This window comes from Lissotriton vulgaris, chromosome 7 (genome assembly GCF_964263255.1).
Source record: "Lissotriton vulgaris chromosome 7, aLisVul1.2, whole genome shotgun sequence".
Taxonomy (NCBI): Eukaryota; Metazoa; Chordata; class Amphibia; order Caudata; family Salamandridae; genus Lissotriton; species Lissotriton vulgaris.
The window spans coordinates 693,218,324-693,233,067 of record NC_141695.1 but is presented as its reverse complement, the minus strand read 5'-3'; the positions used below and the strand labels follow the sequence as shown (position 1 = coordinate 693,233,067).

Genomic DNA, 14,744 nt, shown 5'->3' with positions numbered 1-14,744 from the left:
ATCCATGTAGAGGCATTCCATATTGACAAGTATTTTTGTTACTGCTAGCAACCGGTCCTGATGCACTCAAGTGATCACTGTTGGTAGTTTTTGTATATGGTGGCCCCTAATGTAATGTTGTCTGTGATAGCTATTACATCTCAAATATTATTAGCTCAGGAGAATTTTCATTAACCATTCATGGCTCTTCTTACAGAAAAGGTTGGTGACCCCTGTCCTATGCAGTCTAGTGGTGGGACAATTGTTTTTGGAACCTCTCAAAGATGCATGACGCAATGTCTTGTGAGAAAGTAGTATTTTTGTTTTCATGCTCAGATACCAAAAGCAAGCTTCTATTTTCCAGGGTTTTTATAGCAGTCCACATCACTTCTTAACTGTTCACCCCCGGGTTCAAATGCCTTAAGTGCCCTCCAGGCTTCAGCATGTTTTGAAAAAAGTTATAACTTTCTGGTTCTCAAATACCCTCTTGTATCCCTGTTGCACCAATTCCACCGGCATTACTGAGATGGGTATGGTCAGTATCTTCCAAGCTCTGAAAGTATGTTTTATTCTTGGCTGGATGTTCTAATCTGGCTTTCAAGTCTCACTTACATTTGCATTTAGTTGATGGTTATTACAGCATGACCTACAGTTCAGTTTCCCAGTGTTAGCAACCCGGTTGTGGCTACTAGATGGGAAAGCGATCTCTAAAAGTAACCTGTAACATAGTGGAGATATTTGGTGGTTGGCAGCAACATTTTTCATTGGATGCCTTTTCTTCAATCATCATAAAATGTATTGGATTCCTCTTTGACAAAGATTCTCCTTCAGTTGCCAGATTAATGCTATATTGGTGTCCTCCCACTCAGCTGTGGTCCTGCCAAGTACCATTCCTGGTATGCTTTATTCTGAGCTGCAAAATCATCAAGCTATTAAGCAGCCGCTGCCCGTGCAGGTAAGAGCAGTGAGTCGGTAGGCCCGGGTAGGGTGTGGGGGCTTGATTAGTCAGACGACCACAAGGGAAAATTAAATAAATAATTTATTTTCCCCTCGTGGCCGTCTGTCGAAATCCCACCCCCCACCCCAACCTGGCCCTACCGACCCACCACTCTTACCTGCACGGGCCACGGCTGCTATTAAGCCTATGTTTCTGTCCCATTTGCTGAAATATTACTAGACGATGAGATCAGGTGGTTTATATACAGATATTCTCTCATTTGCTGAAATCACAGATTTCTCCAAATCCTAATTCGATCAGATTTAGTTACTGGAATAGTTACCCTGCAATGGGCCCTAACATAAGCAACAACACTGAGCACCTCAGCCTACCCGTTAGGTTGTAAAAGTAGAAGCTCAATGTGCACTCAGTCACATGATCCTCTGTGCCACTGCACCTGATGCATTGATAACCACACTCCTGCAACTGAGCCACCATCTCCACATTGGTGACACTTGGAGAATTCAGGGCTACTGAACACTCAAAACATATGAGAGCTACCCTCAGACACGTGGGAGAACTTTGTATGTGCTTGTGGCATTTCCCACCTTCAGCTTTGGCATGTTTTCTAGCATCCGTCACTCAATAGGTGTTCCCACCCCACTTGTGTAATGTGGACAACTTCTAGGGCTTAAATGTTCAGTGGTTTTGAGCAGCCTTCCTCATGCCTTTCACTTTCTTTTACTAGTTAATGCCTGCTTTCCTGATCATTTACTTCTGCATGATATTGGAAAAGTACAAGTTTAATATTTTATAAAAAGTTGATAAACCATTACACACGTTTGTAGAAAAAATACCCTATGATCTAAAGAGTTTTAGAACGTTGGAATACTGGAAGAGCCACTGAAGACAATGGGGTGGCTCAGGGTTTATTATGGCTGGTTTATGCCTTCCTCTCCACCATTCCAATGTTTGTCTTCCTGTTTCTTTCTTTTTAATTTCAAACATTTTACCTTCAGTGGGTAGAATGTTCCAATAGCTTTATAGCCCTTCTGACTCAAGCTCTATCTGTTGTTAAAGGCCCTTTCCCCATGATAGTCCAACCCTGGGGCTCGGGCCTATAACTCAGGCTTGGATTTTTTAACAAGCGCTATAACACTCAGTAGTGGGCCATAAGGCTTTAATATTGTAAAATCTGCATATTTGCTAGTTCCTACAGTAATCTCGTTGTTACATCATTCTGCTTAGTAGTACATAGCTTGCCTTGACACTTCACATGCCTTGCCCCTTAAATTAATTGGACTGCTAGTCGTTAGTTTCACAACACGATCTTTGCCAGACCAAGCATTGATTTTAGAAATTAAGATGGTAACATGAAAATAACTCTACTTCATCACAGTGTTAGATGATCATTCCACTATACCAATCTTAGTTGAAAGGTTACATAGTTATATTTCAATGCCCTGGTGACTACGATTGTGCCATATCTCACTTTCTGTTAGATATTTCTGTCAGTCGTAAGTGATATTTTCTATTAAACGGACCATTGTTTGAGAAGTTCACCAATTTTGCAACAACAGTATTTCCTGTATAATTTTACCAGGTATGTGTTTAACGTTGTTCTTTTTGGACTTCTATAAGTTAATAAAGGATATAGGTTGTTGAAATTTGAAATCTTGTTGACTTAATTGCTTATTGAGGTTTATTTCTATCTTTTATTGAAATAGAACAAAGGACAACGCAGCAGGGACAAGTCTATTTTTTACATACCCAGACCGGTGTAAGCACCTGGCACGATCCAAGAGTACCTAGGTAGGGTCTGCTTACAAATAACTCTGTGTTGTGTTTGAAAATTGTTTTCGCAGTTTGAAAATGTAAATGATTAATGGTTAAGAGAACAAATTAAATGTGTTCTTTATTGTGTGTGCTTTCTTGTTATTATAGTTTCTTGCGGTGTTCTTCAGTTCTTATTTTCTTTTACTGGACAGACCATGGTATTTATAATCCTAGTACCATGGACCGGTGCCCTATCATTTAATACAAATTCTGAATCTGTAATCATTGCAAACTTGATAAGTGTATGTGAGTTTTCCGAAAACTGTGAACTGATTTTTTTTTTTTAAATAATTTAATCTGGTAATCATTAGGTTAGATTGGTACTTTGAAGTCAAGGACGCTTTGGCTCTTATTTTAAGCAATGGATAAGGACTATTACTCTCTGCATTTCCCTCAATGTGTTGACTTCTATATAGTCAGCCTGCCCTTCACTGCCATGAGATGAAAGTATTGAGAGTATTGTCATTCCTTACTATCATTGCGGGCCCCCATGTTGTGAAGTCACAAGAATGTTAACCCTCTAAAGACCATCCACCTGGCACAATTTCAATTTTGTCTTTCCTACCATGGATGCTTAATTCTCCAGTATTGAATCTTTCGATGATTCACACGCTTGAATCTTCCTCATCGTCTAGGTGGGAGTCTCATTGTAATTATAATGAGCAGAATAGAGGAAAGCATTGCAAAGCAGATCAAGCAGCTTTGCTAACAAATTCACATCATTTTGATAAGAACCAAACTTCAGCCAATCAGGAAACAGCTCCCAAGGCACTCTTCCCCTCAAGGGCTACCATACCTCTGATTTCCCAAGGATTGTAACTATTGCCTCACTTTCTGTACAAATACTCTTAAAGCCAGAGAGAGAACAACATCCTGCTTTGGGCTCAGAAAAAGTTAAAGGGACCCCATCATCAGAAGATAAAGGTGAGGGAACATCTTGGTCTCATAAAAAGAGAGCGTCCTAGAGGAAGGGAATCCTCTAAAACCAATTCAGAAGGGTCACGAAAAGAGACTTACGGATAAGAGTCCTGCCTTAAAAGGGGAAAAACTGAGTTAAGAAACACTCTTCCACCTCTGAGAGTCCTGGAGAAGTCAGAGTGGAGACCGTTTATTGAAGGCACTATCTACTTCTGTGATGAGAAAAGTGTTCACAAAAAAAGTTAAAACATAGATTTACGAGAAGCACCCCATTTTCTGAATTTCTCCATCTGTAGGAGACAAAATGCTCAAGCAGGCCATCACACAATCTGTATTGTGTGCCTTCCTTCTTCTCCTAGTCCAGACTCCTGTGAATTCTGCTAGATGATGTCCTGGAGAACTTTGAAGGGCAGGGAGAAGATAAGACCACATGGTCTACAGGAAGATCAATGCAGGTCTGAAGAGGCAGAGTCCCTAAGATCTGAGGTACCTAGAGAGGGTGCACTCCCTACATATGCTCTTTCACCAATTTGCCAAGTTATCTGCCATGAAGATAAGTGCCACTGCCCTACTTGGCCGGTACGATAGGTCCATGTGGGAAATTCTTGACTTCTGTCATGGGCTTGCCATTTGTTGCTCTGACTTACCGGATTGAAATCTGAGAATCAACAAAGGATTTCAAATCTGCCATTATCTGGTACCAATCTTTTTGGCGTCCAAGCAATAAAGAAACACAGCTTATGTTGGCAGAGTCAGAGTCACTTCATACTGTGGGCCTTGAAATACATAAGGAGTACAGCAAATATCTTTTTATTTTATTTTATTTTTTTAATATTTTTATTATTGCAAGAGTATAAGCGTAATACAGTTTACAAAATATAAGATGTATATACATATGAAAAAGGGAAAACAAAAAAAGAAGTAAATTTACACTTTCCAACTTTCATCGATAACCAGAGGAACAGCTTGAACATATTATTAAGAACAGAAAGTACAAAAGTAAGGCAATATTCACTTGACCTCGTGTAGTACAAGATAGTGAGAGAAGCAATAAAGAACAAGTATCATAGATCAAAAAAGGTTCGCCAAATGTTTTCTTTCTTTAACAAGGCCCTAGGGCCTCTAAGTCTGGCTAGAGAGATTTCCATCACATTAATTTCGTTAATTAAAGTCCACCAATCCATTACAGTCGTAGTTTCTTTTGATATCCATGATCTTGCTAACACTAACCTGGCACAAGCAAATACAATAGATATTAAATCTGTATGTTGACTTAGAGTATCTTGAATGTCCAGTAAAACCAAATGTGCTGTGATAGTTGGAGTATTAATGTGTTTGTCCCTTAAAACATCCATTATCCCCTTCCAGTAAGTAGACAACATCGGGCATGAGTATAGCATATGCTCTATGCCTGCAGCTTGTAAATCGCATTTCGGGCATTTTATTTTATCAGAAAGTTGTGCACCCGATGACCAGCTAGATATACGTTGTGGAGTGTAGTATAGCTGCGTGATAGTTTTGTACAGTTGTAACCTCAGATTAGAAGACTGGACAATAGAGTTTATGTGACATAATGAGGTGGATATCTGGGTGGGGTTAATGTTCATATCGAGCCTTGATGACCATTTAGCCGCTAGTTTCACAGTATCATCAGTTTGACCAGATGTCAGATAGCGATACCCTATACTTATGAGAGATGTTTTTTTCTGAATACAGGCATCTTAATATATCCGATGTGGCCACGTCTACAATCTTCATTTTACAATGTAAGAAATCTCGTATTTGCATATACTTAAAGTACATATCGTTGATTAACTTATATATGCACTTGAGTGTATCGAAGTCCATAAACCCATTCGGACCATACAAATCGCCCAAGGTATTAATGCCAAACCTAGCCCAAAGTTTTCCTGCCCTATCTGAAAAAATACTAGGTAAACCTGGGTTGTACCAAAGTCTAAGATCCGCGTTGAAAACCAAGATATCGGTTTGCATGACTTCATCCCAAATATTTTTGATATGTCTAGCTGTCTTGAACTTTACACGTTTGTCGTTTGTAGTAGTTAGGATCATGTATGCGAAACAAGAATTGACTACTGTCCGGTCCCAACATGTAGTGGTGATAATAAAGTGAACTTTCATTTTTTTAAACACTATGTATTCGGCGAAAAAAAGTGGCAAGAAAATATAACCTGAAATTTGGAAACGATAGCCCCCCCTTATCAATTGGTAGTGCCAGGAATTTTATTGCCCTGCGTGCTTTTTTATAGCCCCATACAAAGCTACTACATATACCATCCAACTTTTTAAAAAAAAGTTTACTAGGTTGTAGGGGGTATTGACCTGAATAGGTAAAGCAGTTTGGGCAAAATCTTCATTTTTACAAGATTAATACGCCCTACTAAACTTATCGGTAACTTATGCCATTTTTTCAAAGTTAGGGCAGTTTCCTTTAGAAAGTAATCATAATTCATTTTAAGTGTCCTATCGGTACTTGCTGATATTTTAATTCCTAGATAGGTCGCATTTTGACAGATACCAGATATCGCTTGAGTACAGCAAATATCAGTGCAAACCTTATTAATAACATTACTAGCTAAAGAGGGTTAAAGACCATCAGTTGCCCTAGCTATCCCACCTCCTGCTGCAACATCAAAACTACTTACGATGTGGACACCCTACAAGTCCACAAAAGCAAGGGGCAGCCTCCAGATACTTGCTGCTGAGTGAAAGACATTCCAAACAGTGACTTCTCCCTCCCTCCCATGCTTTCTACTCTGGCAGGGGTCTGCTTTAGAAAGCATATGGACAAGTAGCACAAAGTCACACAGAGGGTTGCTAAATATTGTGTAAAATAGCTATTCTCTGAGGTTCCAATAATATCCTCCATCCATTCCTCTGAAGAGGGCATATCAATACCATTGAAAGTTACTCCAGTTGGATAACAAAACCCTTTTGAACATAAATCTCTGGAACTGGTCTCTGAAGCCCAACATTGAAAGGAAGCTTACTCCTGTTACTTCCTGATTCCAAAGAACGGAAAAAGGCATGAGTATCATCCCATCCTAGACCTCAGAAGAATAAACAAGTGCATAAAGAGACGTTTCATATGTTGGCACGTCACCAGATATAACCCCAACATTTGACAAAGATCTTCAAGATGCATATTTTTGCATTCCCACCATAAAGAAATATTGCAAATTTCTACGTTTCCTAGTGTGCAGTATCCAATATGAAGCCCTTTCTTTTGGACTCAAGTCCGCACCATTGACTATTTCAAATTGTATTTCAGTGGTGGTGGCACATCTCAAAAAGATGGGAATGTTTGTCTAGACCTACTGACGATTAGCACTTAAAGATCTTAAAATCAGTATGTCCACTTCACTACAATATGACACTCTGTTCTTCAACAAGTGGGACTCAGAGGGAATCACACAAAATCAATTGCATTTCCAGTACAAGCCATCCATTACCTGGGAGTGGTCTCAAACACTCAATTAGCAAGAGTGCCCCTTAGAGGAAAGACTGTGTTCTATCGGTCTTGGAACAAGTGTTGGAAACTTCTTCACGGGAAACACCTGTTGGCAATAATATTTTATCACTTGCACAGTAGCATCCTGCTTCTTTCTTGCTCCCTTGCACATGAGACCATTGGTGACCTGGTGTCCAGAATACTGGACCGGATCATCTCAACAGTGTGATTCAAGAGAATCAGGAATGCACAATATAATTTGCGAATGGAGCTTAAGAAGTAGTTTCATTTGCAAGAGTGGCCACAGCAGGGTCACAACCATCTACAACTATTGAAACAATCACACAAGAGACTCCATGCAGATCGGGTCTCCTGTCCAAGTTCAGAGGCCAGATCCTGCATTTCCCAACCTTAAATCACTGAATTTGAAAGCTTATCTCCTCAATGTTTCCAATATGGATAATGGATTCTTGTGCAAAATTGCATAAACATTTTAAAAGAAGCAAGGCATCTTCAATTAGAGCAGCTTATTCTTCCACATGGAAGAGGAACTGCATCTGGCATGTTCAGAAAAACATCAGTCCAAGCAAATGTTAAAAAGAAGTGGTACTGCCATACCTTTTTGAGTCGGCAAAAGCTGTCAGGCAGTTTTACTCAGCAAAGCTACATTTAGCAGCCATTACTGCTAAAGAAAGTCCTTCACAATCCTCTTTTTTTTTTTTTTAAACCCCAGCTTAGAACGGCGTTCTAGAAGAAAATAAAAAGGTTTGCCCACCCTTAAGGAGACTTTGTTCATTGAGGTCTTAAGCTAGTCCTTTCCAAATAAGGTGTCCCAATTTGAGCCTATTCATAAAGCTACTATACAGCATATTTCAGAGAACACTGCCTTTAGTGGCCATAACATCTGCCCCTAGGGTTGGTGAGATCCAGTCTTATTCTTTATGGAAACATACACAGTTTTCTACAAGCATAAAATTGTCATAAGAACACATATCACCCTACCTAATGTTTCTTATTTTCGTGTCAATCAGACTATTTGTGTTCCAACTTTCTTCCAGAATCCCTCTTCAGCGGAAAGAGGTTCACATCCACTTGATCTTAATAGTCCTAGACTGGAACAGGAGAGGATGGTATCCAGAGCGTCTGAGCTTTTGCTCTCAATTCAGCTACCACTTTAGGAGGACCTCCTGTCTCAGCAACATTGTAGCGATTGAGTGGCAGCAGTCGAATGCGTTTGAATTGCCGGCCACCGTAGTCTGTTATCCTTGCAGCTAGACTCCCTTCGACAAAGTCCATCTATGCTGAGAGAGGTTTTTTGCCTGGTATGGCACTCATCATATCAACCCTCTGCAGGTCAACATTTTAGATGTATTATAGTTTGTTACGTCCATGGCCCAGCAAGACCTTGCAGTGTGCACAATTAAGGGTTATCAATTATCCCTTTCGAACTTTTTCTGTTTGCCTTATCAATCCTCCTCTTAAATAGCATGTTGATGCATTTAATCACAGGTCTGACTCACCTTTACCCTGAAGCCATTCATCATGCTCCAATAGGACTTTAACTTGGGGTTGACATTTCATATATGCTCACATTTTGAGCCAATTTATGGGGTTTTTTTGTTGATTTTTTTTTATTGAATTATACAATAAAATACATAATAGATATCAATTTCATAAAACAGTAGATCAGTGACAAATTGAAAATAAATTAACTATTTCCTGAGGCCTGGTGAGTATGTCACCTTGAGTCGATCGAATAGCTGGAATAGCCATAGCAGCTTTTCTCTGACTTAATTGTGCAGCTAACAATCGCCCAGCCTTCTCCCCATGTTCGTGTATTGTCTCCCTTTCATTCTTTGCAAAGCGTATTCAGCCTTAGATGTAAAGAGACCATTAGGGACATGCGTGCTTGCTCTAATAATTTGCGATTTTGTAAAGTAGGAACTGATATATATATATAATTGAGAATAATGTTGAATATCCTGTTCTAATTCTGCTTGTTTTGCAATATTATTCTTATTAACGAGAGCTGCGTCACGCATTAACTGCCCTTTAATGGTGGCTCTAGCTGCCGCCCATAGTGTTCTCCTAGAAGCAACAGAATCCTGATTAATAGAGAGATAATCTTGGAGATGGGATTGTAATTGAAGTTTACCCACAGGTGTCCTGTATTTCTGTATGCTCATACGCCATGGTTTATGCCCTGGTTTGGATAAACCTAGATCAAGAGATAAAAGAACATGAGAATGATCGGATAATGCTGCTTCTAGGATTTTAGAATCTGTGACCAGTGGAACCGCTTTGTGTGATAGAAGAAAATAGTCTAAGCGGGAAAATGTGCCATACAAGGTGGAAAATAATGTATATTCCTTGTCTTGTGGGTGACTGAAACGCCAATGATCAACCAAACCATTGTCAGAAAGTATATCTTTTAAAATGGCCCTATCTGCTGCATTAGCTCTATCAAACTGTCCAGTTTTGTCTAGAATAGGATCTTGTACCAAATTCCAGTCTCCACAAATAAGGTATTGTGAGGCATTAATCTTTGAGAGAAGACGATTCAGTTGAAGGAAAAAAGATTTTTTAGTACCAATCGGAGAATATATTGATCCAAGACAAATTGAAGAATTCCCAATTCGCAATTTAACAAATGCATATCGACCTTCAGGATCTGACAAGGTTTTGGAAATCTAAATTGGAAGTGATCTCCGGATAAGGATTGCAACTCAGCACTTACGGACAGGGTTAATATTTGTAGGATCATTTTTGTGAATGCTGCTAAAAATGACCTTCCCTACCCAATCTCTACTGAGTTTGTCAGATTCCATCTCATCAAGGTGTGTTTCTTGTAATAAGGCTATGTCCACATGATTGGATTGCAAATAAGAAAGGACTTGCTTCCTTTTAATGTAATGGGTGAGGCCATGTACGTTCCATGTAATAACAGATAGAGGATGGGTACTAACCATGATGGGGTATATTCAAAAGTTATTAACAGTCAATATAGTAAACCGAGAGTAATAAAAGGGTGAAAAGAACAAAGTGATTACAGTGAAAGGGGGAGAGGGCAGGAAGGGAAGATGGTTACTCTGGCTATTAAGAAACCGAAGAGGTGTAATGTCAAGAACTTGTGTGAAGAATGTAAGAGAGAAGAAAAGGATGATAAAAGGAAAAGGAGATCTGTATTGAAGTATATGAAGAAGATCAAGCTAAATTATGCAATCAGGGTAACGGGCCTGTGGGAAATAGGAAGGAAGATCAACATTTATATAGGCCTGCTGTCTGTAACTTTAAACTTTTAACTGCAGGTCTGGGTTCACTGGAGCACCACCACGAGTACGAACCCCCTCAGGAGAGTGGAGTATTAATGTAAGTATTAGCCAGGACTATAAGTTTGAAAAAATAGAGAGAAGAAAACTCCTCTTGAGGCTAAATTCATATGTGAGCATGTATTAAGAGGGAAAATACAATCATAACAAAGCATAAATAGACTATTCTAAAAGGTATGGCAAACAGTTAAAATTATCAATCATAAATACAATTAATGTAGCATGGTAATAATAAGTAACATGTATTAAAGATAAATAACTAGAAATAGGAGCATTAGTATCGTTTAAGAAAAAAATTCAAACGTAAAAATGGATAGAGAATCTGTTCATAAAAGATGAAAATATCAACTTATTCAAAGCATTCATCACATAACAGACAAATCGACACAGCATATATTTGGGGATGTAATTCTTCTGTTAAAAGAACTCAAATAGGATACATATTAAATATAGTTATAGAGTTAAATACTAAACAATATATGATTATAAGCACCTATAATAAATAATTAATACTCCTGTTTGTCCTCCCCTAACTGAAAAGCAAATTACAGGTGTAACATAAGAGTTGAGTACTAACTCAGCTCCATAAGGGACGGGATAAGAAAGAATATTAACAGAGAATGCAACCATGAGGATAACAACTATGTCTATTTTCCATCTGATGCATATTTCAAAGGAGATCGAGTCTTATCTCTACGGTGTTCTTGTGCCAAAGTGGTCTCCGGCTGTAAAATAGATGTTTGATCACCGTGTGCACGGAGAGGGCGGTCCAAATCTCTACCTCAATGACGAACTTCCCCAAAATTGCGGAGTCTGTTAGCTGTTGAGGTTATGTAGAATGATCACAATGTTGGTCAGGAGGAACATGCTGCACATCCATATCCTGGTTCGATAGGCTGTTAAGAAAATGTTGTAGGTCTTCAGGGTTGTAAAAGTCTTTGGATTCACCATTTTTAGTAATGAGAAAACGCGCTGGATCGAACAAGCCATACTTAATGTCCAACTTCTGCAATTGCGGCCTCATGGACAAAAATAATTTCCGTCTTTCATTGGTTTCTCTCGAAGTCTGCTGCCATTTGTATCTGATGACCATCATAGATGTAAGATTTTTGCGTGTGTGCTAACATTAGTATCTGTCTGACTTGTTCATGTCGCAGAAAACGAGCGATTAAGGGTCTTGGTCGAGATTTCGGAGATTTACGATGTGGTCCAATACGATGAGCACGTTGGATTTCTAATGGTTGGTCAAAAGTAATGCCTAGTAGCTTGGGAAGAAGGTCACATAGGAATAGCCTGGCGTTCTAGCATACAATTTTTTCTGGAAATCCGAAAAAGCGAATGTTGTCTCTTCTATTGCGGTCTTCCAAGTCAACAATCTTACTACGGATAAATAGAAAGTCTTGATCACTGCTTTGTACCAAGTGAAGTTTATTTTCTTCTACTGTTAAGCGACGTTCTATCCCTTCTGTTTTTTTAAGGAAATGCGCAATGTCCACTCTAATGGATTTGGTTTCTGATGTAAGGGAAGAAATGTTAGTGTTCATCTCTGTCAAACGGCAGCTGATAGATGAAATTTCTTCTAGTATGCGATTCATAATTGCCCCTGTGTCTGCTGTTGAGGGGACTGAAGATGGACTAGGTGGTGATGGAGGTGAACCTTTAACGGGCATATTACGCGACTGTTTACGCGTGTCAGGAAAAGAAGACAATTTGGAGTTTTTGTTGCCGTTTTTATGATTAGACATCTGACAAAAGCTGCCCTTCAATATGTTGCACAAACCAAGCACACTTGTAAATATGAGTATGAAAAAGAATACCACACTTAATCCAAAAAGCTGTTATGAGTTTTATGAAACGCAGTTTAAAGCAGACAATATAGTCAAAACATTGAGCTGGAAGGACGTGTTGCATCACAAAATTTCCTCACATAAAAATTCCAAAGGCAGAAAATTATTTTCCTCCATTAAATCACGCAAATGCTGTGGTAATAATATTGTGCCCTCATGAAAGAATGCCTTTAAGAAATAACAGCATTTCATCGAAAGACATTCTGAAAATGCGTCATATAAATACACAGAATAATGGCTGATTTAAAAAAAGGCCATATGTTATGATTCTCCTTGTAGTTATTGTCGAAGAAAAGTTATTTTTTTTTAAATCACGTTGAGAATCTGTGACAGAACATATGTTATCTGAAGTGCAGAAAGGCAGCATGTGAAATACTTAAGTGAAAGCTGAACTCCGACAGTTGAAAAAGAGCTTAATGAAATAGCATTCCTTTCAGAGAGAAGTGCCCTTGAGAAGGGTCATTAGGTTACAAAAGCATTTATAGATGACTGCGGTGAACAGGCGGTTTCTCGTTGAGGGCGTCAGGGCTCCGCCCCCTTTACTTTATTTGGCACTGCCAACTAAAAGCAACGTGTTTTACTCACTGTTTTATGTTAAACAGTGAATCAATGTACACAGCCTAAACACCCATCATTAGTTTATTTTTCTCAGGGCCGGGGCTGCTGCACACTGCCTGCTACTCACTCTGCGATGAGGCAGTCTGCAGTAACGCTGGCGCTGAGTGACAAGGTCTTCAGTATTTGCCGGGCTCACGATCGCGCAGCCCTGAGGTCTGTGATGTCATGAGCTCGGCAAAAACATAGACATGTGCTCCAGTCTCCACCCCCTGATGCCGCGGGGATACAATTAGCCCCGGGCGTCTTACCGTGAAGCCCTGCAGTGCCGGGGCTTCACGTCAATCAGGGAGTGGAGAATCAGGAAAGTCACACCCCCCACCTCTCCGATCACGTGTGGGGGGTAGGATCACTAACTCCACCCAGCAGCGTCGCAATGTCAGACTCCATGGTTTTTCAAAAACATGGCGGGCTCCTGCAGCGGGGACTTTGGAGGGCTTCGTGCAGCAAAAGGAAGGCAACAGGCAGCTGCAGCCTTCCTCGTAAGAGCCATCTGCATCCAGTGCTTGTGGTAGAAAGGGTTAGTCGTCTCTGGGCAGACTGGACCCCTGGATTTGTTCTAATCTCCATGGGCTGATTTCAGAGTGTGTGCGCCTCAGAGGAAATAGCACCGTTCATAAAGCGGAAGGATTAAGGAAGGTGAGAAGGAGGGATGAAGACTAGAGATAAGTAATGTGCGAGTGCCCAACCTGACCCCTGCACATCCGGAGACTCCCAGACTCCTCGGCGCCTCATCCTTCTTTCTTGGAGCGAGCCGGTCTTCCTTCGTGGGCCTTCAGTCGTCTTGCCTTCACTTCACTGTCCTTTCCCTGCCCCCCCCCCCCCCCCTCCTCTTTCATGGACTGCTCTGGTTCTCCTCCGAGATGGGGGGGTGACTGCTGCTGGCCGCTGCTGAGAGCCCTGCTGATGATGGCCGCCGTCAAGGGCCAGGGGTGGCCCCTGCTAGCTGAGGAGCCCTCCTGCCAAGGTGCCTTCGACCACTACTTAGTGCTGGACAAGTAAGTAAAGTCTTATTCATCTACGAGAGTCAGATTTTCAGAGCACCGTAATGAAGTGCATGGTACTAAAGATAACTGCAGCACCTTCATCTCACGCCAGCCAGACAGCTGCACTGGTCAGTTCGGTTCGCAGAGTCTCAGCGCCTGCTCTGAGTAGTAACATCTAAAGCAGCACCTTCACACCTCTCGCACAACACAGCACAAGTGCTTCATTTGTAAACATCACAAGTGGCAGGGCCCTCTCAGGAGGCCACTGCAGCTTGCAACACACATTGCCCCATGAAGTGCAGCCGATGATAGTAACAAAACAACTCCAAACCATCACACGCCTACAAGTTTGACAATTCAGACTATTCTAGGCCCCTAAAGCTGTTAAGATGGCGTGAGCATCAGGTAGTAGTAATTTGTAATGTATATTGAATTAATAATTGACTGTGGTTGTGGTCATCTCTAAATTAGCCAGACCTTGCCACAAGCATCGACTGGTGTTGACACAATTAAGTGCAGGTGCAGAGCCCCGAAAAACGCTGACTCAAATTAAGCACCACACAGCGCAGACATGGAGTATTTTTTTTATGTGTTCGTTGTAAACTGTACTGTCTCAAGTGGAGGACCCATGTTTATTCAGTGCTGTACCTGAAGGGTGGCCAGGTCGTATAATGCCCTTTTCCCCTCCACTATGTTGGATAAGAAAAAATAAGTCAACAGAGAACTTAGTGCCTCCTCCGTGATTTTGGTGCTTTACTTGTGCAAATAACAAGAAAAATCTACTTGAAGTTATTTTATCATTCGTTGTACATTGTGATTTCTGCC

General features: G+C 40.5%; 1 protein-coding gene across 1 annotated transcript in view; it reads left to right on the top strand.

Annotated features, from left to right (window-relative positions):
• Positions 1 to 14,744, top strand: part of SMURF2 (SMAD specific E3 ubiquitin protein ligase 2) — a 1,116,208-nt gene that overhangs the window by 787,680 nt on the left and 313,784 nt on the right. Inside the window, exon 9 of the mRNA XM_086930925.1 lies at positions 2,644 to 2,728. Within this exon, the coding sequence (XP_086787051.1) occupies positions 2,644 to 2,728 (85 nt within the window). The remainder of the gene's footprint in view (positions 1 to 2,643; positions 2,729 to 14,744) is intronic.